General features: G+C 45.3%; 1 protein-coding gene across 2 annotated transcripts in view; it reads left to right on the forward strand.

The window, feature by feature from the left end:
• Arhgef3 (Rho guanine nucleotide exchange factor 3) overlaps positions 1-25,758 on the forward strand; it is a 275,499-nt gene that overhangs the window by 185,180 nt on the left and 64,561 nt on the right. The window contains exon 1 of one of the 2 annotated variants that reach the window (XM_036199437.1): positions 20,750-21,004. The exons of the other annotated variant lie outside the window; for it this stretch is intronic. Within the exon in view, the coding sequence (XP_036055330.1) occupies positions 20,912-21,004 (93 nt within the window). The 5' untranslated portion in view covers positions 20,750-20,911. Of the gene's footprint in view, positions 1-20,749; positions 21,005-25,758 lie in introns of those variants that run through there. 2 annotated transcript variants of the gene reach the window in all.

Here is a 25,758-nt window from a genome sequence, read left to right on the forward strand (position 1 = left end):
AAAAGCCACTCACACAAGGTTGTCCATCATACACACATATGCATGCTCACAGGCACCCCCTAAGTAAATAAATACAAAAAAAGGAAGGAAAATATGAAAATAAAGAATGGGAGAAACTGCTCAAGTACGCAGATCAGATCAAGGCTGTCCCCAGAACGTGGTTCAGACAAACTGGCTGCGATGGATTCGAGCACTCCTTACTCTCTTGCTAGATTTCCTATGAGAGTAACAATACCCCATCCCCTTTCAAAACAACAATAATGGCAACGCATCTCCACTTTTTTATTTTTCAGATTCATTTATTTTATGAGTATAAGACTTTGGTCTACATGCGTGTATATTTACCACACATGCACCCGGTGCCTGTGGAGGTCAGAAGGCATCACATCTCCCAGAGCCGGAATTCTGAATAGTTGTGAGCTGTCATGTGAGTGCTGGGAGTTGAACTTGGGTCCTCTGCAAGAGCAGCAAATGCTCTCAAACACTGGGCCATCTCTCCCATGCCCACCTTCTGTCTCCGTTTTTGTCACTGGCATTTAATAGTTAAGCATCCTTTCTTGGCAGCCATGTGCAGGCATCTTGTAATTTCCTCTCTTCCCAGTGAAATTCTGTTTGAACTTGCGTCGTTGAAAGCTCTCTGCTCAGCAAACATTTGTGTTATTTTCCCCTTTGATGTCCATAAGCTGTTAAAGCCAGTACCTCTTTGCAGTGATCTCTGATGGGAGTCGCCCCCATCCCCTGAGGAGTCTAAGGGTTAGGGATCAGCTCTCACTCTTTTATCTTCTAGCCAGTTTTGGGGGATCTTTATTTTTGTTTAGTCACTAAAAGGGGAGTCTGGAGGGCTTTCTCCCAAACAGTCTTCATTGCTCTCCTCAAGGTTAAGATAATGTATCTGTGACAGGTATGGCAAACACCTCTTAGAGTCGTACATGGAAGACTGGGGATATAGCTGAGTTGCTGGTGTGCTAGCCTAGCATATGGAAAGCAATGGGTTCAATCCTCAATTCTGTATTACTTAGGCTACACATCCTCCTCTACATAGAGACTGAGACTGGCCTGGGCTAAACGAGACCCCATCTTTAAAGAAGAATCACAATGGTCCCATGGTTTAGATACAGGTGAAGATGGCCCAAAGGGCAGCTGTAGAAGCTCTGTCACAAAAAGTTGATTATTGACCTAGCATGGTGGCACATGCTTTCAATCCTAGGAGTTGGGAGGTAGAGGCAGGGGCATGTTCAAGTTCCAGGCCACTTGGAGCTAAATAGTGAAACCCTGTCTCAAAAAAGAAAAGAAAAGAAAAAGAAAAACATGGATTATTTTAGCTTTGGTTCTGGTAGTTAAAAGCATCCTGAGATCGAATTAGTCTTCCTCCTCCTCCTCCTCCTCCTCCTCCTCCTCCTCCTCCTCCTCCTCCTCCCTTTTTCTTCTCCTTTCCCAAGAGATGTCTCTGGAATTCATTTATGGCAAGAAGAACACCCAGGGCTGGTATCAGCTTTTCAATCAGGATCACCTCCCATCTGTTCAGTTCACAGATTCCTCAGGTGTGCCTCTCTAGGGAAGGTACAGGGAGGCTGAGGCCCGAGGGAGTAGGAAGAACAGCTGTGGAGTGCGGTGAGCAGTAACTGGGATGTAGACGGGATGTGCTAGGCTGGACCCCAGCCATGCCTGCCACAAGTGACCCATGAGGAAACTTTTCAGTACTCAGTCAGGAAACCAACCCTCGCCCATCCCTGAAGGTCTTGTCCTCTTCTTCCTCTTCTGGAAGGAGACACCTTGACGTACTGTTAACGTTACACTGTGGGATGATTCCAAGTTCCTGATCAAAGCTGGTAGATTCCTAGCACAGGTCATTGGAAAGATATTTGAGGGAGGAGACATTTCTTCATTTGGTTTCAGCAGATTCCAAAGACAAAGAAGCATGAGGGGAGGGGAAGGAGAAGAGGCATGGGGGAGGGGAGGGAGGAATCAGATAAACGAATGGTTTACAGTGTTCATGAAGACATCACTACCAAAATGCCTGTTTTCCCCCTGCCGGCTGCATACACTTTTCTGTTCAATTTCTATCCTCTTTATTTTGTTAGTATTTTTGTTGCTGTTCTTTGAGGTTGTTTTTTTTTAATAGGGTCTCACTGTGTAGACCAGTCTGGTCTTGGACTGAGCCTCCTGCTTACCAGCATGGGCCACCACATCTAACTCCCTTTACATTTTTAATTATTAAGACAACAAACCTATATAGCTACCGTATGTGAGACATTTCTTCTCACATAGCCATGCTCTCTCATATATATTCATGTGTGTCCTCATGCGCTCTCTTTATTTTGGGTTTATATTAAAACTTTGCATTTCCCCACATTGCTTGGCTTCATATGTGCACTTGTTAATGTTTGCACAGTGGTCACCCAGTGGATGTCCTGTCATTGAAGTAAATATTGCCTATCACCTGCCACTGGGATTTCAGGGCTGTTGTCACAGGACTCCGAAGCCACCCCAACTTGGATTTCCTGCTCTGCCTCATCCTGGAAAGCTTGGAATTTCTTCCTCCCTACCATGGGAATGGTAATACTCCTCAAAGTATTTTTTAGAGGAGAATAATGGATGGAAACATTTTAATACAGTTCTTGAAGTATAGTGTATATTCTGGACTTACAACCGGTCTGTTATTTTGAATATTTATCGCTATTTAGATTATAGTATGCTGATGATCTTTCCATCCTTTGGACTAGTTTTTGTGATCAATTCCTAACTGTCAATATTAGCCAAGATATCTGTGTACTCATATTGGTGTACGTTGACATCACAGTAATTTCTACTGTCTGTTCTTTATGATTGTAAGTGTACTGTCTTCATGGTACCCTCACTAGGACTGCCCAGAGTTATCATTTTCTATGTTGGGTAATTTAGTGCAATAAATATGAACCTTGTGATGTGCTTCCATTAGAATACTAGTGGGAATAATGTAATTAACAGGCCACTCATCTGTCATCCAGCTGCCATGATCACTGGCCTCTACCCACACTTTGCTTTAAGGAATTTCAGAGCAAACTCCTGTGGCATGCCACTTCCTTCATCGGCCCAGTGGTGTACACCTCAACCTCATGAGGACCTTTTATATTTTTACACAGCCATCATGTCTTACTGCATGGACTAAAAGGGATGCCTTCCTTCAGCCTTCCTTCATATGACCTCACTCACTTTTCCCACACTTGGCTTGGGACCTCATATTCAGCAATATGAAAGAATAAACTCTAAGAGGTTGAATCCCATCATGGTCCAGCCATTTCTTAAGTTGCTATCCTGAAAATCTATTGCCTCTCACCATTGGATAGTTAGATTTAACATTTTTCTCTAGGCCCTGTTTTCTTCAATATAGTGACCATCTCTGGAGTGACTTCCTCATTGTAGCATGAAATGTTTGGAGGGGTGGCACTTCTTCCTAGTTGGTCCTCAAGGAATCTAAGATTCCAATGTGACCGCTGTCCCCAGACAGCAGGGGAATGGCATGAAGACAGCTGTCTGTTCAATTGTTACAGTTAAATGGAAGATTAAGGAATGACATTGGTCTACAAGTAGTCCAGCTATCGTCAGCCCTTGCTGCAGATGTCCCTTTCATGGGCTAGTTCCCTGAGAACACCTTCTAGAGATGCAGTGGAGCGATGACCTGAAAGGTTGTATGGCTGCAGAATTGTAAAGCTCATTATGCTGATAAATCACCATGTGTTGTTTAAGCTTGTTGAAAATGGACTTTGGGAGCTCAACCCATGAAAAAAAAAAAAACAAAACAAAACAAACAAAAAACCCTCCTTATCCTGAAGTAGGATGGCTCCCTAATTGTAACAAGGAGAGAAGAAGAGCAAACAGCTAAGATTACTGAAACACTGTCCTTAAGAACAGCTGGAAGGTAAACCATTTCCAATGGGGGTTGCTCTTGTTTACCTCATAACAGTGGCTGCAGTGGGAAGAGAAGCTGAAGGCTCCTCCAGGGAGAGGGTCCTCTACCCGGGACTTTGAGCTGGAAACTCCAGCTGGCTGCCCCCGTGGGGCTCCCCCAGTCCATTTATAAAACTGGATGCTTTGAGCACCAGATTGGATTATTCCTTGTCATCTATCTGCTGTTCAGTCTTTTACTTTTGCTTGCTATATACTCAGTAAACTAGTCACTCAGAACGGAAAGCATTGCGGTCATAGATCATCCTCTGGCCCCTCTGGAACAAGGATGACAAATGTCTTTGAGAGATGCCACTTGATGGAATGTCATTAATAAGTGGTAGCAATAAGCTCTGTTAGAACTCAAAGGAGCCACATTCTGGTGCTCAGTTGATCTGGAAAGACTTCTTAGAAGGAAAACATAGTCTGAGATTTGAATGTGGGATACTCTTTTTAAAACACAGGGAAGCCTGAGAGATGGGCTACTGTAGGTCTGAGTTCAAAGGTACATGAACTTTTTTTCTGGCTCCAGACAGGAGTTCTACTACTAAGCTGCATCCCTAACCCCAAGACTTTTTATATGTCAGCCAGAAAATCCACTTACGTTTACATCTCCTTGGATGTGTCTTCTGAGACCTCCTTCTGTTGTTCTTTCATTCAATAGATAATTATTGAACATCTCTTCTGTGGTGGCTATTTTGCATCCTGGGGTGTGTGACTCATTCAGCAGCCTAATTTCATGGCCATTATCAGCGAAGGGTTGTAACTCCTGGATTCCTTTTAGGTCCTGCTTTCAAAATGCAAGTTTGGAAAGAGTTGCTCATGGTTCTTATCACCTGTGTTTCCAGGTAGAAACTGGCTGGCAAGTCTGAGGGTATCACTTTTCGTGGGGAAAAGAAGACCTTCTTTTACATGGAGGAGGGATTCTATCTTCCTCTCTCTTTCCACGTTTTCCTTTGAATTCAATTTTTTCAGCATGGATTGAGTATTTTCTGAGTGGAATACTTATCATATGTAAAGAGTTCAAAGATACACAACATACTCAACGCTTGTGCGCATGTGCATGCGTGCGTGCGTGCGTGCGCGTGTGTGTGTGTGTGTGTGTGTGTGTGTGTGTGTGTGTGTGTTTTCTCCTGTCTTGTTTTCTTTCTTGTGGAAACACTTTATCCTTTGAGTTCTAAGGCCTAAGCTGGAAACTCTGGAAACAATATTTGCCATGACCTTGGGCAAAGATACTGATGAGAACAAGAATTCTTTAGCTTCCAGACCGCTCACCTTTGTTCAGACGCCAAGCGCGTGGGGCACAGTGGAGGAATAACACAGCATGGTTATCCCACTGGAAGAGGGGTGCTGGTCATACCCAGAAAATGGCTTATGGCAGAGTAGGTAGCTGAATACAAAAGAAATTGCTAGCATTCTTGACATATCCACACAGGTTCAGCAGCAGCCCCGTGTCTGTCAGTTTGATTCAGGTCTGTTTTCCTTTGAATTCAGTTCTCACAGCAACTATTGAGTGCTTGTTGTATGTAATGCTGATCATTCCAAGAGGAAGGAGTTTGCTTCCTTCCCCATTATCTCCTCCTACTCTCCTACCCAAGAGCATCCCAAATAAGCTCCAAGATAAGTATGTCCATCGTGGCTTTTTTTCCGCACAGCTTCACAACCGGCCCCTCCTGTCTCCCTAACGAGCTCTCTTCTCTCTGTTCTCTCCCTCTCATATGAAATCCCACAGAACTGCAGAATTGTCAATGGAATGAACTGAGATCCCACTGGTTCTGCTTGCTAATGAATGCATTCAACTCTCCCCCTTCCTCGTGATCTCCCTTTTGTTCTTAACTCCTGGATATAAAGTGTGATTAATGGTCCACAAGACTTGGATTGAAAAGCTCTAATCCAGTACATTCTGTTTGATCACAGCAAGGCCCAAGAAATTAAAATGATTTGTCCATAGCTGCCAGAGTCTGGGGGTAAGTGGGGACTTGGTAGCCCTTTCTATAAAGCTATCTGCCTGTTTGGTAGGCACACCTACCTTCTGGCTACATGGTTAAGGCCATCAGCACTGGAGAGAGAGTTCTGGTATGGCTACTCAGTAGCACCATGGCTTTGAGTGAGTTACATAAACTTCTCCAACATCTGTACTCTTGTCTATAAAACAGGGCTAGTACTAGGTGTGCTACGCCTACCTGTGATCCTAGCACCAGGAGGCTGAGGCAGAAAGATTGCAAGTTTGAGACCAACCTAGGCTGCTCAATGAACAGAGCAGTGCCCTCTTCAGCGGGTTTTACTTATCCTAGTTCTGGCATAGAACAAATAGCACCTACCGTTATTACTTATACAGTGTGAGATCTGGTGGGCAGTGGTGGCACACACCTTTAATTCCCAGCACTTGAGAGGCAGAGACAGATGGATCTCTGTGAGTTCGAGGCCAGCCTGGTCTACAGAGTGAGTTGCAGGGCAGGCTCTAAAGCTACACAGAGAAACCCTGTGTCAAAAAACCAAAAAACTAAAATAAATAAATAAAAAAAGGAAGAAGAGAAAAAAAAAAAAACAGATGTGACCTCTGGAAATGACAATGGTGACCTTTCTTCCAAACACAGATAGCTCAAACCTGTTGCATTCCTCCATTTTATGAACAAGAATTCAGTATAAAGTTATGGATTGGGGGTTGTAGCAGACATGCTCTAAGCAGTCTTTGAGGGTCAGGGTTTCAGTGTCTGGTTGTTTTGGGTTCCTGGCTCTGAGAATGTCCTTTCCTTCTCTGGGGTTCCCTTTGTGCTCTGTGTTAGTTAATTAAGCCCACTGCTGTCGATGGAACGAGCACTGTCAGCTCCTCAACCCAGTCTCTCTCTAGTCTTTGCCTCCACTCTTTGAAGTCAGAGCAATTATACTCTAATTGCAGTTGGGGAAACTGAGGCTAACGCAGGCTGAGTAACTAGCTTGACGGAAGGAGCTGTTTTGGTGATAGGTTGTAGAAGGTACTCGCGTGCTCAGTATGTGACCCTAGCCTTTGGGTCAACAACTGATGAGGACTTGAATGTCCATCTCAGTCTGACACTGACCAGCCAGGGAAACTAGTGAACAGAGAACCAGGGTCAACCCAAGTCAGGGTGGGAATGTAGAACCCGTATTTGAGTCTTGGGCTCCTGGCTCTTCTCTGATACCCTTTCAATCATTTTGCACAGGTTGGGTCTTTGACCTTGGCATCACTAGCTGTAGCATCAAGTTGCCCTGTAAACTATTGATGTTCCCCTTCATAGTTGGGAACTTCCGGCTCTGGAGAGGAAAGCCCTTGAATTTGAACCCTAGCTCTGCCATTTACCAACTGTGTGACTTGGCAAGTTGCTCGAATTTTCTGTGCCTTGGTTTCTCACACTAACTACTCCCAGAAGTGTTGTGAGAGTGGTGTGAAATCCTAAATACAGAATCAAAGTCCAGTACCTGACACTGACCCCGGTCAGCGGTCAGCATCGCCCATTGTCTTTTTGTCACGTCGTCAGCCTTGCGCGGGAGAGTCATGACGCTTACCCCTGGGTAGCTGCAGTCTACTAGGGGAAATGTTAAGGATAATGCACTTTAGGATTTATTGGGAAATCCTAGTTTCATTTGTTATTCAGAGAGACTATTTAGAAGTTGCTGCAGTGTGGCCGGAAGATAGCTCTATTTGTAAAGGTCTTGCTGCACAAGCATGGTGCCCTGAATTCAACTCTCAGATCCTGTGTTAAAAAGCTGTGTATCGCCAGGCAGTGGTGGCACACACCTTTAATCTCAGCACTTGGGAGGCAGAGGCAGGAGGATCTCTGAGAGTTTGAGGCCAGCCTGGTCTACAGAGCTAGTTGCAGTTCAGGGATACACAGAAACACTGTCTCAAAAAAAAGAAAGAAAGAAAGAAAGAAAGAAAGAAAGAGAGAGAGAGAGAGAGAGAGAGAGAGAGAGAGAGAAAGAGAGAAAGAGAGAAAGAGAAAGAAAGAGAAAAAGAGAAAGAAAGAGAGAAAAAGAAAAGGCTAGGTATGGTAATATGTTCTTCTAATCCAAGGGCTATGGGAAGCAGAGATGGGGATAGGGGTGGGGGTGGAGGGATCCTTAGGCTTACTGGCCAGCCAGCCTAACCTAATAGGCAGGCTCCAAACCAATAAGAGACCCTGCCTCAAAAAACCAGGTGCCTGAGGAGGAGGAGTACCTGAGGTTGTCTGCTAGCCTCTACATGTTCATGGATACATGTGTACACACATAAGCACACACACAAACATAAGCAGATAACATCAGTGTCAGTATTTTGTGCCGGAAGTAGAGCCCTGGGTTGCACAGGAGCTGGTGGTACCTGGCCTCACAGTCAGGGCACTATGTGTTCCATCCAGAGCAGAAGTAACCAGGGTCCTCCAAGCCGAGAGGAAGTTATGACTGGAGGAAAATTTGTGAGGCAGTAAGTCCACTGAAGGAAGAGGGAGCTGTCACAGCTGAAGCAGGCCTGTAGGAAGAAGACAGGGAGGGATCAGTGCTGTTGCACAGATAACGTGACACTGTGCAGCCAAGTACTTATTTTTAAGCTACAGTGGTACATTTTAGGCTAGCTTTACCCCGCTCGCACTGCCTGTCTCCATCTTTCTCCTAGTGGGTCTTCTCTCTGTTCGGACCTCTTGTTTATGTTGATATTTACTACAAAAGGCCTCTATCTAGGTGCTGGTTTGTATTTTGTCAACCTACACAAGCTAGAGCCATCAGGGAAGAGTGAGCCTCAACTGAGAAAATGCCTCCTCCCACCAGATTGGCCTATAGGCAAGTCTGCAGGACATTTTCTGGATTAATGATTGATGGGGGAGCCCCCAGTCCACGGTGGGCAGTGCCATCCCCAGGTAGATAGTTCTGGATTGTATAAAAAAGCAGGCTGAGCAAACCATGTAGAGAAAGCCAGTAAACAACGTGGCCTCTGCTTCAGTTTCTGCATCCCGGTTCCTGCCCTAACTTCTCTTCATAATGGATTATAAGGTGTATGAAATAAACCCTTTCCTCTCCAGATTGCTTTTGGTCATGGTGTTTATCATACCAACTAGGACAATCTTCATATACAATTCCTGGCTATGAGAATTCTGTGCTTCATTTTCTGATGAACTCTTAAGACCTATTGCTGTACTGAACTAACCCAAACTATGGACTGCCTGTACCAAAATGTGCTGCCTCTAGGCAAGGTGCTCCCATCAGCAGGAGACAATGACATTGTTAGCTGAAGACTTTCTGAACCAAAAATGAAATAAAGACAATTCCCCATGCACACTTTCATCTTGGTTGTTTTATATAATCACATAATTGTAAGCATTTCTCTCTAAATCACTTTAGCATAACAGTCAAGTCATGTGACTGACCCATAGTCACCTAACAAATTGAATAGTAGAGCCAGGATTGAGCCCTGCATGTTAGTTAGCTTTTCATCACTGTAACTAAGATACTCAAGAGGGCAACAGACAGGGAGGCTTTATTTCAGCTCATGGTCTCAGGAGTTCAGTCATTGTGGCGGGGAGGGTGTGGTGGCGCAGAGAAGTTGACACTTTACTACCAGCAGAGGAACTGGGGGTTCCTGGCTTTCTGCTGTCTCTCGTTTTATTTTGTCAGGGCCCCTAGACCAGCAGATGGTACTACCCATTCTTCATAAGATGTCTCCTCTCAGCTAACTCCCTCTGCAAACACCTTCATCCATCTCTTAGGTAATTCTTAATCTGGTCAGGTTGACAATGACCACTAACTGCTCCAGCCCCTTTGTCTCCCAGTTTGGGTCAGTCTACTGTTTAGGATGCTGCTGCTTTCACGTGTCCAACATTCTAGTCAGAATTCCAGATCATGGAGTTAAAGAAATAATCCCTTCAAAAGGAAGAAGGATGGGCAAATGCCTAAATCTATCACTCTCCCTCTAATTCATTGAGAAAAAGGGAGTGGGATGAATTGTTAATCATTCTTTCTTACTCATACATCCATAATCTAACCATACAGTGCATGTGCGTGTGCGTGTGCGTGTGCGTGTGCGTGTGCGTGTGTGTGTGTGTGTGTGTGTGTATCTTCTCATTAAATCATTCATGGGTTTTTATCTTATTAAAACCTTGAACCTGGGGCCAGCAAGATGACTTAGTTGGTAAAGGCACCTGCTACCAAGCCTAATGATGTGATTTCATCCACAGGACTCACATGGTAGGAGAGAGCTTACTCACATTAGTTGCCCTTTGACCTCTATGTGTACTCATGCTATATTTGTTCTCTCCCCTCCCCAAACACACACACACATACACACGCTTTACAAAATAAAGTTAAACATGACAGTTTTACAAATGATTAGACTGAGGTTTGACATTATGGATTAAATTGTCCAAAGCCATACAGCTGTCAAACAAAAACTCAGTGTTGGAGTCCAGGCTTCTCACCTGTGGGCATGTATTGCACTTTTGTTGTACCGGGAACTGAAGGAGAGTGTGTTGAAAATTCCACAAGGAACGTTTGGATACAGGGCTGGGCAAGTCTCTCAGTGTTAGAGCACTTGCCTAGTTCTGGGTTTTATCCTCAGCACAGCAAGAGGGTGGGGTGGGAGCAAATGTCGCCATAGAGCCAAGGTAGAGGGAAAATACTTTGGTCTTCACGGTGTACCATCACCAGGCGAACACTTTTATAACTGTTCTTTAGATTTGGGGGCAGCTTGCATGTTCCAACTTGGTGACTCTGTCATTTTCCCTTCCCCTTAAAAGATCCTTTAGGATGTAAGGATGGAACTAGGGGCTCGCCTTAGGTATCCCCGCTGCCAGCTGGTACGGGTGCTTGGCCTCCTCAGACCAGGTCGAAGGAGAAAGTTGGCTTCTGTCCACTGAGCTCCTCTCTGGAGATGAGGCTAAGTTTAGGAAAGATGCCAGATGGGTGGGGATGAAAGAGGGAGGAAAGGGATGTGGTGTTTGGAGCTCATGATTCAGGAAACGTGATGGCACCTCCTTTCAGGGTGGCATGAGGCAAGCATTTAGGAAAGAATATGAGCTATTGTGCAGTTTTTGCCAATGGGTGGGTTGTTTTTATAAGGTTTTATGATCGGGAAACTGATGCAGAATGCTGATCCCTTTGGTTTTTTTGCTCTGACAGCATCATTTTTGTGTTTATTTTTGAACTTTGATGACAGGCATTTCCTTGAAAACTTCTGGGGGTAAACTGTAACAAGACACCCTGAATTGCTTCCTAACAGCAGAATCCAAATGAGAAGCTACAGTTTATGATCTTTTCGATAACCCCAGAGGACAAATCCCTCCCCAGTGAAGGGAGGATAGTTCCTTCAGTAACTGAGGTGGTCTAATAAACGTGATCCCTTTTAAAACATTGAGAAAATGTGTCTAACATGTGGAAAACCTCTAGTGTCCATTAAAACAGGGCCTGTTGTGGCAATGAAAATACAGATCGGATTGCTCCCCTCCCCTGAATCATAAAAACCCAGCCTCCTCTGCTATTCTTTCTCCTGGAAGATGATTTCATCCTCTAGTATGTGGTCCTATCTGTTGTGCATTGGAAGGCACTAAGCCAATGCTTGGGCATCTGGCTGCCAACTTTAGAGATGTTAAAAGCCTCTTTGGTTGCTACAGGGTGTTAATTCATTGCCTACCTTGTAAAAGTTGTGTCTTACTGCATATTCCTGGCACCAGAGAAATCCCTGTACCTACTATTGCATTTGGGTTTTTCTGAGCCTGCAGGCAGCTCAGGGTTATTAAAGTTCAAAAAGGAAGCCACATGATGTTGGCTCTACAATTTCAATTCTCTTACCTCTTTTCCTCCCTTCCTCCCACTCACTGACAGATGAGTTTGGCTGTCTCTATGCCAGAAGCTCTCATGCACCTCTTGTAAAAACCTAAGAGAGAGATCATGACCCTCCTTGGGAGGAACAGTGGTCACTGATTTTTGTGTGGCTGGGAAGGCACAGGGAACAGCACCACTCACATCATGGCCATCTGTGAAGCAAAGAAAGGAGATGTTGACATGAGATAGTATATTCAAGGGTGGGTCTTTGGAAATGTGGTCATAGACACAACCAAAGGTCTCTCCTACCAACCTTCCAGACGATTCTGATTCTAGTCAAGTGGACAGTAAAGATTCACCATCCCAAGCAGCTAGCATCCCTTTGGCTTCCTGGGATAAAAAGTGGAGTCGGATTGGGGATTTAGCTCAGTGGTAGAGCGCTTGCCTAGTAAGTGCAAAGCCCTGGGTTCAGTCCTCAGCTTAAAAAAAAAGTGGAGTCTAGGGATAGGTGTGTAGTGATGCATCAATAGTCTCAGATACTCAGAAGGCTGAGGCAGGAGGATCATTTGAGCTTAGAACTCAAGAGCAGCTTGGGCAACATAAACAAGACAATGCCTCAATGAAATGAAATTTGAATCCACACATTCACATCATCCTGGAAACTTCAGATTGGAGCTATGTGGGATCTTAAACACCAAATAAAATCCTCCTCCTCTCCTCACCAAAGTCAGCCTTTCAGGCCCTACCTTGAGAGAGCAAAGACTCAGTCTAAAGAGCCCTAAGTTTCAAAGTTGTTTCCACGAATTTTGGACTGTCAGAAAGCTAAGTTAAGGACCCATGTCTGCTTTTCAAAATTTCTGATAGCCGTCTGCATATGATGTCCTGGTCCTGTCCCAGACACTGTGCCCTGGCAAGTGGGGGAAGGGCACAGGAGTGCTGAGCTGAGGAGCTATTGACCACTGATGGCTGCTAGTACAGAGTCAGTTTTCTTTAGGGATGTGGTCCCTGCTAGTTCGACTATGCCTAGGTGGATGTCCCCCACCCATGTGTGTATGGGCAGCACTAACTGGACTCTGGGTTATTTGAAAAAGAGAGAGTACATGAAGTTGGGGTGGGGGGCATGAAGTGAGATCTAGAAGGAATTAGAGGGGAGATATAATAAAAATTATTATTTACATGTATTACATTCTCAATAAATAAAAAATGCCAATAAAAAGTCATAAAGCGGGGCACGAGGTAAGAGAAATCCAGGAGGAGTTGGGGAAGGGGTGAATATGATCAAAATATATTATATGCATGTATGAAATTCTCAAAGAGTAAATTTTTAAAATGTAAGATAGTGTCTCACTACATACCTGTGGCTGGCCTAGAACATACTGTGTAGACCAGGGTAACCTCAAACTCACTGAGTTCCACAGTCCCTGACTCCTGAGTGCTGGTATTAAAAACACATGCCACCATACCTAGCCATAAAAAATAATATTTTAAAAAGACATTGGAGTCTGGAGAGATGACTCAGCAGTTAAGAACTTGTACTGCTCTTCCAGCACCCACTTCAGGGGGCTCACAATACCTCTGGCCTCCTCATTCACTCACACTCATGTGCATATACCCACAACACACCGATACATGTACGTACACATAATTAAAAACAAGTTTTCAAAAAAACTACATGCTGTTACTTGGGGGTGGGGGGACCCTCTAGGTTTACCTTTTTTCATAACATCTCTGACCAGTCCTATTTCAGTTTGATTTTCATTTCTTTGTTTGATGTGTGCCAGTATGGTAGGAGGAACTGGAACTGATTTGACTAGCAATGTGGGTGAAATCCATGACCCCTCCCACACCCCCACACCTCCACCTGACTGTGGTCAAACAGTGGAGACGAAGGATCTGTTGATAGAGGACTATTGGGGTGAGAGAGGTACTTGGTGCTTTGAGGAGACAAAGTGAGGACTACTCTAGCCTGGGGGGGGGGGTCACAGATGGCCTTGATTGAGAGTTAACCAGGCACAACCATGAGTGTTGTAGTGATGACTCCCAAGTGGAAGAAGCAGGTGACAGCGCCATCAACGAAGACTAAGCCGCCCGTGACTGGCGCCTTTCTGCCCACTCTTTTGTTAGCAAGACTCTTAGACGTGGGAGCCGTGTTTGCTGAGCTTGGGCTCGGATGTGAGCTGGGGGAAAATAAAAATCAAATAAATCAGGAACTCTTAGGCTGGGGAGGTGGCTCAGCTGGTAGAGGGCTTGCCTATCAGGCAGGAAGCCCTGGGTTCATTCCCCAGCACAGCATTAGGAGGTAGAGGTGGGAGAAGATAGAGTTCAGGGTCACCTTCAACTGCATGATGAGTTTTAAGGCAGCCCTGGCTTTCTGAGTCCCTGTTACAAAAGTCCAATAAAATAATAAAAAACAGAAGCTCTCTTCACTCAGCTCCCGCTTGGCCAAAGTGTTCCATTAACCCACCCCCTCCAGCTCCCTACAAAGCTCTCACTATGCCCAAAGCACCTGGGACATTTCAGCTTCTGGGCCCGCTGCAGCTCTGCAGCACACTAGCCAATTTCTGCTCCCACCAGATGAGACACATCCTTGCCAAGAGTCCCTGAAACTGTTCCTTCTGGTCAGACTAGTTCTGTAATTAAGGTCTTCTACAGACACCCCCTCCAACACACACACACACACACACACACACACACACACACACACACACACACACCCCGGCCCCAGGCCTTTTTGCAGGTAAACATCTCACGCCAACAGCCCTCCTTTCATTCTCTACAGCTAATTTTTTAAAAACTTAAATGCAGTTGTGCCTCTCGGCTATGAAGATAAGTGTGTTTTCATTTGAAGCCCTGGAAACGAGATTGTAAATCCAGCCCAAGTGTCAGAACATGTTTCCTGGTGGGTGGCTTTGCTGAGCTGAAGTGTGGACTTGCACATTCTTCACTGTATCCTTATGCACCCATATGTATGTAGATAGAACATTGCTATACACACTCGAGATTCCCAGTGCACAATAGTTTGCATGAACCAATAAATAGTTTCCTCTGCCCATTCTTGATTTTGATGCTATAACATTGGCTGAACATCCCCCACATACTTGTGACCAAAGATCTGTGGTCACTGCTGATGGTGGGGGGGGGGGGACAGTGGGGAGCCAGTTCACTGTTCTGATTTGTAACACAGTATCACTCAAACGTGCTCTTTGATGGTGTTGATCAAACATACACATTTCTAAGCTCCCCGCCAAACATTTGGGTTCAGTGAACTCTAAATGGGGTCTAGGATATGGGTTTAGTAGACTTTTCATTCAATTTTACTTCAAATACTGCCCCTGACTGCCTAGATGTCAAATGTCCAGTGCAGACCCAATGACGTGAGCATGGTTGTGTGTCTTTATTCACATTTGCCTTCACTTTTTTTTGTGTGTGTATATGTGTGTCTGGTGTGTTTGTACATATATGTGGGCACATATGTATATGGAGGCCTGATGTTGGTGTCTTCACTTTATTTCCTGAAGCAGGTTCTGTCATTTGAACCAAGAGTTCACCAGCTTGTCCTGGCATCCCCTCTCTCTGCCTAAACACTGGGATTACAGGTAGCTGGCTACGGTGGTCACTGGGGCTTTTATGTGGATGCTGAGGATCTGAACTCTGGTCCTTGTGTTTGTGTGGCAGGCGCTTTAACTACTCAGCCACCTCCCCAGCCCTCACACATTGTGCCTTACAAGGGATCACATTGTATACTTTAGTAGGATATCTCTCCCCTGCACACACACCCCTTTTTTTTCTCTGTGTGATTGGCTGTCCTGGAACTCACTCTATAGACCAGGCTGGCCTCAAACTCACAGAGATCCACCTGCCTCTGCTTCCTAAGTACTGGGATTAAAGATGTGTACCACCACCATCTGGCTTGTTGTGGAGTATTAATTTAAGATGCGTTATGTTAGAAATCTGGGAGGAGGAGGATCAAGGATTGAGAAAAGGAGAAGGAGAGGACACCAGGGGCCAGACACACAGACACACAGCAAGCCATGGAGTAAAAAGGAAAGTAAAGAGATACAGAATAGAGAAAGGTAAAAGCCCAGAGGCAAAAAGTAGATGGGATAATTTAAGAAAAGCTGGCAAGAAACAAACCAAGCTAAGGCTGGGCATTCATAAATAAGAAAAAGTCTCTGGGTGTGATTATTTAGGAGCCAGGTGGTGGGCCCCCAAAAGAGCCAAAGAGTAAAATAAAACAACCAACAGGTTTTGGGTTTTGTTTATTGGTGGTGGTGGTTGTTGTTGTTTTAAATTAATTGACTGTTTTCAGACTTGTTCCTGAAAACAAAACATTTTGGACAACCGAAAATTAAATCTTCCAGCTGTAGTATCCAGGGTTGGATTTTCACCAGTCTGCCTTGGGGCCAGCAGGCTTGTCCCTGGGCAGGAGGAAGTACCATTGTGTGTGACTTCAGATGTAACTGGGTGTGCCATTGCTGTTTGTGTGGCAGCAGATCCTACCACAGAGTTCCCTGCTTTCTCCTCCTCATTCCCCCCATCAAGACTGAACTGAAGCTGAAGAAAGGAGAGGGAGCTTGATCATTAACTGGGACCATCGCCCAAAAGAAAGGGGAGGGGAGAGATGTTGGAACATGTGAGTGCCCAACATGTACGCGCATGACTCTGTCTGGTTAACCAGTAGATATGGTTACAGGTACCAGGGAAGCCGGTTTGCATGGTGGGAGGCTGAGCCTTGGCAGACCAGCTTCTTCTGTGATACAAAACTTGCCACTGAGGTTTCATCTGAAAGGCCATGTCTGAAATTGGACCATATTTATTGAGTAAATACCTGCCTAGCAGGGAAGCTTAAGAATGCGGAGAAAACCAGAGGAGCAGTAGCTAATCAAGGAAGCACTCAGTGCCTATTTGATGAATGAATGAGTCACTCATCCATGAGTGAACCTTTAAGAAAAAAAAGACAGAAATCCAACCCTGATATTCAGGGCAGTGCTGATAGCATAGAACAAGGTCCTGTTGACTGAGATGGTCACAGCTGCTTTAGCCTCTGAGGTTTTAGCCCCATGATGGGTCTGTTCTGAGTAGTGGGTAAGTGAGTTCCTAACCACACCTGATCATGTGCTAGGTTAAAAGGGGCTAATCACCAGTATCGTTCGTGCATGGCTGCAGAGTCCCAACTTCTCAGCACAAGTGAGACCACAGCTTTGGGCTTGGCGTCGTTCCTGGAAATGCAGAACAGGCTTCTTGATTCCAGGCTCCTGGCGACAGACAAACACTGCCCAGCTCTCAAGCATTTTATGGGATTATAACTGGTTGTGCTGAAGGAGAGCTTTGAAAGGTGTTTTGTGCTATTGCTTTTAGGGAAGCTGTTAGGCAGTGTTGTTCCTAAGCTGTAAACACACACACACAAACACACACACACACACACACACACACACACACACACACACACACACACACACACGGATGGCAGGGGAGGCTGGGGGGGTGGGGGTGGGGCGGCAGACCACCACTGCTCTGCTGGGGAGGCCTTGCTGGGTTGATCTAGCCTCCCTCGAACTCAGATGCTAGCCTGGCCCTGTGCTTGGGATTCCTCTCATAGGACAGCCTGTTGGCCAACAGTCTTTAGTCACTCACACCCCTAGAGTCCCAGACAGTTTGCCCAAATCCCAGAGCAGAGGGAGAGGCCTGAAACCTGGAAACAAGGCAGAAATTGCACAGGGCAAAAAAACAGTCTTAAAAATTGTTTGAATGTCTCATGGACCACATACAAAGCTTGTAGATCCTCCCCCCAATTGCTGGCCTAGTATATGGGCTTTATTGTAGTGTGTGTGTGTGTGTGTGTGTGTGTGTGTGTGTGTGTGTGTGTGTGTGTGTACATATGTGTCTTTAATATGTATGTATCTTTATGAATTTAAAGATGAGAATCCTATTTGGAAGAATCAGAACCCAAGGACACTGGAGACTCCCATCATCACTGTCAAACTCATTGGGTGTGCTTGGCCCATTTCGCAGTACAGTAGTTACGGGCTATTAGCAAGTCTTTCTTCCTCCGTCCTTCTTTCCATCCCTAGAGGAATAGTCAAAAACATGTTTGCTGCATGTATGTGGTTCACTGATTTTAAGAAAAAAAAAAAAATCTTAAGAGAAGATGAAATGTATATGGTAGGCTTCTTATTATATGTGATATATTTGTTGTACAATAATTAAATTTGGGGTTCAATTTCTCTTCCCCATTGTGTGTGTGTTCTCATGTGTGTGGTTGTCAGTGGAGACCAGAAGAAGCTCTCAGATCCTCTGGAGTTATGGGTGGTTGTGAGCTACCTGATGTGGGAGTTGGGAATTGAACTTGGATCCTCCTAAAGAGAAGCGTGTAGTTAGAGTTTTCCTGCCTGGCCCAGTCAGGACAAATCTCTCTTACCTGCCAGTCCCACAGTCGCTCAGACCCAACCAAGAAAGCACACAGAAACTTACATTGTTTAGAAACTGTATGGCCGAGGCAGGCTTCTTGTTATCTACTTCTTCTATCTTAAATTAACCCATTTCTGTTAGTCTATACTTTGTCACATGGCTTGTGGCTTACCAGTGTCTTTACATGTTGCTTTTCATGGCGGCGGCTGGCGGTGTCTCTCCCCAGCCTTCTACTTCCCAGAATTCTCTTCTCTCTTGTCCCGCCTTATACTTCCTGCCTGGCCACTGGCCAATCAGAACTTTATTTACACAGAGCGCTATCCACAGCAGAAGCCGGTGCTTTCAACTGCTGAGCCATCTCCGTAGCCCTCCTGCCCCCATTTCTAAGGGTTTATTTATTATCGTCCTATGTTTTTGGTGTTACGCTGCCTGGTTGGTCCTAAGAACATTGAAGAAAGCACCCAATACCAGGGCTGTGGGAATTTGTTGGGATAACCCCCCATCAAGTGCTGTAAGTATGTTTTCCAACTGGAGAACAAGGCCCAGAAAACTTCCCAAGGGATCAAAGCTCATTCCCAAATGAGCTGTGGATGCCCAGGGTCCTGTGCTGAGATGGTCAGTGAGCCCTGGAAGAGCAGCAAAAGGAAAATGAGAGGCCCAGGGTGCTTTGGCTCTGGGACATGTCACTGCCCCCCAGGCCTGGTTTGGTTGGCTGCCCTTGGAGAGGGGTTCCATCACACTTGGCCAAGCTTGTAGGGAGTATGAATGTGTTCATGAGGACTCACCTTCAGTGTCGCTCAGGCTGAAAAGATTGAGCAGGAATACCAGCAGGGAAAAATCAGCTATTCTAACATGCTCCTGCCCACTTGACGTCTCTCTTGCTGCTGCTTTCTTCCTTTTGCTTCAGGGTGTATACTTGGGGAAAAAAACACAGGGGCTTTCTCCATTCTCAATTGGAACCTATTCATTTAGGATTCTTGTTTACAACATATGATTCTTCCTGCAGCCAAAGGTAGTCAGTCTCTCTGCCCTAATCAGGCAAGATGATGGGTGGGTTTGTTGCTGGGGTGTGGATTTGGTACCTGAGATGAAAGATCCACATGTTAAGCAGTTTCCTGCCAGGGAAAGAGGAACTGGTGGGTTCTGACCTCATCTGGAAACAGAATACTGAAATGGAGTCAATTTCTCCATCACACTGACTCCCTCATCTAAGAAGCAAAAGCAAGAGTCAGCACTTCCCTGTACCTGACGTATCCATGCCTTTCACATGAGTATGGAAAGATACAGTGGCCGGGCAGTGGTGGCGCACGCCTTTAATCCCAGCAGAGGCAGGTGGATCTCTGTGAGTTCGAGGCCAGCCTGGTCTACAGAGCGAGATCCAGGAAAAGGGGCAAAGCTACACAGAGAAACCCTGTCTCGAAAAACTAAAAACAAACAAGCAAACAAAAAAGATACAGTGAAGTTCACAAGAAATGTAATTTGTACTTTGAGGAAATGATAATGTTAAGAAAATTAATCTCTTTTCTGAGTGATAGGTGAACATATTTTTCTTGTAAGAAATTGAAAAAACATTAGCTGTGACTTTCCAGTCCCTTTGTCCACTTTTTAATCCTAGGTGCTTCTCCTCTGGCGTCAGGGACAGTGTGAGCTTGCTGCAGATGCTTCCAGACATTCAGTGGTGTTGATCTACAATACGTCTTTATAGAAAATATAGGAAAAAGAAAGCACTCTTTTGTAGATATAGTTTTAACACAAATAGTATTGTACTGTTTTGTCCCACATTGTTATATTTTAGATGCTAGGAATTGAACTCAGGGCCTCACCCTTGCTTACTATCTACTAAAGTTCTGCATTCCCAGCCCTTTGCAATTATTCTCAAACTGAGGACAATATTAAGATCTTTCAATTCCACACCCACAGACCCATCTCCCTTCTGATCACTATAGTGAGGAAAGTTTACTTAAGCTTGCTCTACTGAGAATGTTACCATTGTTTCTAGTTTTATTTGTTTTGTTTTGTTTTTTTTACTGGTGTGGGCAAGGCTACAGCATCGACTTTGCAATTGCTTTTTGGGCATTTTCAATGTCAACGCTTCCCAAGAAAAGATCTTCAAAGGCGTGGTTTCGCTATAGGCTGGAAATAGACCCGATCTGTTTCCAGCATGGGTGTAGGGCGAACGGCTGGAGGGGACTTCGTGCGTGGAAAGGATTTCTCTCTTGAGGTGTGAAGGTTGGTTATACAGTGCTTTTAAATTATTCAGAAGTCAGTGAACGGCATACTTAAAATGGGTGCATTTTACTGTTGGGGCTGTTTTTACTCCAATAACGGTCATGAAAATCAAAGTGTCTAGGACAGCTAGAGCTATGTAGAGAGACCCTGTCAAAAAAAAAAAAGAAAAAGAAAAGAAAAGAAAAAGAGAAAGAAAAATGTGCAGTCCCCGGGCCCCGGCCACCTCGCAACCGGCTGTTCTTCCACGAGTGGAGGAGCTATTCTCTCCGATAAGGCGGCTGGGTGCGTGTTCCCTGAGGGCTCCAAAGCTGGCAAAACCGCCCCCAGCCACGGGAGGTGTCTGCAAGTTCGCACCTGACACTCCTAGGAGGGCGGGGTGGGCCTCTCCAGCCCCGCCTGCTCAGCCGCCCGCGGTGGGCGTGTCCTGAAGCGGCCCCGCCCCTCCCGCTGGCTCCCCAGCGTCCGGCACACCAGGCTAGAAGCAGCCCTAGGTGTCCGCGTCGCCGCCGCCGGCACCGTGGAGCTTGGGCCCTCTTTCACCCGGGATTTTTGTTGTCGCCTGGGGTCAGCGGTGACATCCCAAAGGGCAGGCCCGGCAGCCGCCATGGTGGCCAAAGATTACCCCTTCTACCTCACTGTCAAGAGGGCGAACTGCAGCCTGGAGGCACCCCTGGGCAGCGGGGCGGCCAAGGACGAGGTAGGACGAGCCCTGCGCCACCTGCACCTCCCGGCTCCTCCGCCGCCTTACCCTGTGTACCGCTCGCTTTCTTGCCGTCTCCCCCGCGTGGTGCTGCGTTTCTCGGGGATCGCCACTTAAAAGTGCTTTCCCTCTCGCGTCTTTTCTGTGGCTCCCCGCTCCCTGCCCCTCTCCCTGCGCCCGGGAACTGCAGCTCCTAGCCGCTGCCTCGCTCCTGCCCGAGCGTCAGGCAGCCCTCTCAGACAGAACCCCCGTCTCTGTCTAAAGCCGGCAAAGACACCTACCCCCTGCCCTGTCAGGAAGGCCCCGGTGTCTAGAAGAGCCAGTCAGTAAAGCAATGTCTACCCCTCCGTGGCAGGGGTTAGGAAAGCCCTAAGTTCTTGGGGATCGGTTCAGGCGACCAACCGGACACGCTTGGTTTTGCAGCTGTTTGATAGCAAGGGCTGGACAGGGCACTTTTACTTGTCACATATAACCAATAAAGGAGGCTGGGGGAGGGTGCGTTCATTTTGGGTTTGAGCTAAATGAGTAATTGAGGGTCTCCTTTATGACAGCTGAAATGAGTTGTACTCTGGTGAATGGGAAGCTGCCTTGAAATACTGGAAGCAGTTCCCTTTCTGGGAACTTTGTTGTGCCCTTGGGTAACTGAGGCAGTCCTCTCAGTTTGGTTTGCTTGGGCCCCCCTCCCCCATGTGTCCTGTCTCTGGCAAATCGCTGACTGCCCTTTGAAGTTGGTTAGGTTCAGCTGGAAGAGAGGGCGATCCTCATTATTTTTTCAGAGGTTTGGAGAAGGCAGTTGGTTTATTAGACCCCAGCTTTCCTGTGCTGGAGTCCATGGGACCAACTCATTGTGTGGTGTGTGTGTGTGTGTGTGTGTGTGTGTGTGTGTGTGTGTGTGTGTGTGTGTGTGTGTGGAGAGAGAGAGAGAGAGAGAGAGAGAGAGAGAGAGAGAGAGCGAGAGAGCGTGCGCTTTCCACTCTCGCCTCACTCAGAACTAAGGCCAGGGTGAGCTGTGAAGCTGGAGGCAGATAGATGTATGTCTGGCTTGTCACAGCACTCAGTTCCACCTCCACACCACATAACCTGACTCACTGAATCGTGTATAGGTGGGGAGGGGGCTTAGCATCGGAGGTTCCTTTCCTCCTACCAGACAGCCTCCCCCACCCCCAGCAGAACTCCAGGAGGCTCTAGTTATAGATGTTTTTGTATGCCGAGTACAGGCTAAGTCTCTCTCCTTCCCTGGCTCAGTTGAGTGTTTTTTGAGTTTCTTGTCTCAGCAGCTGTGGCAGTGTGGTGGGTTCTCATTTGTGTGGACAGCATGGCACCTTCCTGGGGTTCAGGTTGTTCAGGCTTGGAGTGTATATGAGTTTTCAATAGCAGTGGGACTGGTGGCTCCTCAAACTCCTAGGAGGAGAGAAGAATAACCAATTCAGTTAATAAATTAAAGTGGACCAGCGAAGACAGTAGTGGAAATAGCTGTGGATTCTGACAGGTTTTTTTTCCCCCAGCTCGTCCTGTGTTTTGGGGTATTTTGGTAAAGGCTTAACTGAACTGCCTGCTTATTCATTCCTTGTTAGTCATAGTCTGCAGATATCTGCTGTAACCTTTCATGAACTGTTACACTAAGTTTCTTCATTACTAGTTGGATCCACAAAATAAAATATGCTTATTTTCCCTTTGTGAGGTGTGGGTGTGTAGAAAGCAAGGATGGGAGGTGAATGCTTCTGGGGAATAGTTGGTAAATATTTTTCACCGTTGAGTTATTACTGTAATTATTTTTGCCATAATAAAAATAAACTTTACTGAACTTGAGGCAGAGATAGGTATCTCCAACTTCATTGGTCAGGTTTAAATCACTTCCTAATAATGGGGATAGGCAAAGTTAGAGAAAAGAAACCTAAGTGGGTTTCGGGGGAAGTTTTCTCTTTTCTGTCAGCACAAAAGGCAGCTTCTGTAGACCAGACTTCTTGCAAGCTGTGGATTGAAATATATTTTCTGCCGGTAGGTGTCGCTAGTATTTGTAAATGTCTTTTTTAAAAAAAACGCATTCACTTACTGTCTTTAAAAAAAAATGTGATTATATAACTGTTTATAAAGTAGATATTGATTGTTAGGTCCTATGAAAGTTCCTTTTTCAAGAGATAGTTTTTACTTTGTAAAAATAACAATAATAAAAGGAAGCCGGTCTATCTGAAGGCCTTCTTGGCTTGATAACGGCTCATTGACCTTCAGTGGTGCTGTGGCTGAGCACCTATGCCTGGTACAACTGTACGATGACAGTTCCCCCTGAGTGTCCTCTAGGGAGGACTGTGTGTGCAGCATGGCACCAACCAGTTCCTTCTAGCACTCAGTCACCAGAATACTGGGGAGGTGCGGGGAGGGAAGGCTTTCATGTTCACCAGATGCTATGTACCTGAGTAAAACTGATGCAAACACTTCTCTTAAAAGCAAATAATGAAATTTCTCTTCAGGTTTTCATTTAAATGCTTCTTTTTTTATTTCAGTGGCAACTTCCAGGGAAAGTAAAAATGATACCGACTTAAATTTTTTCTTTAAAAAAATGTATTTTAAACTATAAAAATATTCTAAAAAATATTCTATATATGTGATGATAGTCATGTCTGATATTTTGTGTCGACTGATAAAATACTGCTTGTTTTTGTTTGTTTTTTGAGACAGGGTTTCTCTGTGTAGCCCTGGCTGTCCTGGAACTAGCTCTGTAGCCTCAGCTTACAGAGATCCACCTGCCTCTGCCTCCCGAGTGCTGGGACTAAAGGCGTGTGCCACCACTGCCTGGCATCAAATGTTTAATTTTCATGCCTATGACTAACTAGATCCTTCAGCTCTAATCGTCACTGTGACACTGTGAAATGTGAGGAGCTTGATAAATAGCTCTGGATTTTCGCAGAAAAATGCCATGGCATGAGCAGTTCATTTCTTCTGATCATTGGCACAACTTTGTTCAGTTTATCTCCATTTTCATGTTCATGAAAACTTTGATCACTTCCTATGTTGGGAGGGAGTGCTCACTGGAGGACTGGTAGGTGTTATGAATACCTAAGTATTATACCTAAATAATAAATGCCTAAATACTAAACGGGAAGCTGATACTGCTAATGAACCAGGCTGATTTCTAGTTAAAAATCTATTTCCCCATAGTGAGGTTTGTTTTAAATAGAAGGCTCAGTAACCAAGTATGATTAAGACTGTTAGACTTTTAAGAGTTGTGGGTCAACCTTATGTTTTACTGTGCGCGCACGCACACGCACACAGGTGTGTACAAGTTCAAGCCTGTGGAGGTTAGAGGACACCTTCTACTTCTCTTCTCCCAAAGCACAATCTGGGAACTGGACTCAGGTCACCAGGTTTGCACAGCAAGTGCTCTTACCTGCTGAGCCATCCATTGGCCTCAGCTTCATTTTTAATGGAAATCCAAACAGACATTTCTTTGTGTTTGATCTGGCATCCTGGTAGCCTGCTTACTCTGGGTGTAGATGTTTCTTGGCATCAGGCCTTGTTTGGTTGGTGGTGTTTCTAAGCCATTTTCTTTGTCTCTTGGTGCTCATAAACATTTCATCACATAGATAATAGGTGTATAGCCCATTACCCTGGGCTCCCAAAAATATAGGTTCTAGTTTTTACCCAGTCGGTAGCCTTGCATAGTCCTATGAATAATGGCATACATTGGATATAAAATTATAGCATTCTACCATCTTTCTAATTCTATCGTGTCTAGGTCTCTCCTAAAACTCCTGCCATGTTGTAGTTCATCACAAAGCATGTATGAATAAGGACACCAAAGAAAGGTGACTTGCAGAAAACCCAGCCTGATCCAAGGTCTAATACCAGATTTCCTGATGGAGTCCAGTATTGAGTACTTAAAGCATATAATGGAAAAATAAACAAACAAAAATAGAGGGCAATGCAAAACAGTCATATAAAGTGCTCTAAATAAATATTTTATTTATTTATGCTATCTTAACCATATAACTGAGAAGGTGCCTCTGAAGCTTTAGCAGTAGGGCAATGTGGACCCTGTGTTCTGCGGTGACTTATGCCTCCCCAGTCAACAACCGTATTTATCCACTTGGCTGTGCACTCCTTGAGTGCCAGTTACAGAGCTAAGTGGTCACTGGTTTCCTCTGCTTATTAGCTTTTCTTGGAATCTTCCTCATACAGTATTGAACTGTCAGTATATAAGACCAACTGTGTGGGAACAGTCATGGCAGCTATTGCAACTGGACCCTAAAAGTTTTTTTAGATGGCTTAGTTGGCCTCAGATTTTTCTGGGTGAAAAATCCCATAGTTACCCAGAGAAAGGTCATTACTCACTGGTAGTATTAGATTGTGGTCACTAGGCCATCGCTCTGAGGCTTGTTCAGCTGTAAGTAAGGGTGTCTTAGAGATATGGTTCTCCAAGATGAGCACATGCTGGATAAGATATATTAGAGGAAAAGGAGGTTAACTCTATACATTTGACTTGAAGGTTGTTCAAGGCATTGACTCTGGAATAAGGCTATCTGGGTACCCTCATGTTCCCCACCACCTGATAGTAGAGTGACCCGGGCAAATTATTGTGCCTTTCTGTATATCTTGGTGGTAAAACAGAGATGATGATAGTACTGCCTCCTGGAACCGGAGAGAAGGTCAAATGAGGTCATTCATGTGCTGGCACTCAGTAATTTCAACGAGTGTTATCAAGACTGGTGTAGAGACTCACACCTGTCATCTTAGCAAGATGGGGGTGGGAGGGA

Source organism: Onychomys torridus, chromosome 9 (assembly GCF_903995425.1).
Source record: "Onychomys torridus chromosome 9, mOncTor1.1, whole genome shotgun sequence".
Classification (NCBI taxonomy): domain Eukaryota; kingdom Metazoa; phylum Chordata; class Mammalia; order Rodentia; family Cricetidae; genus Onychomys; species Onychomys torridus.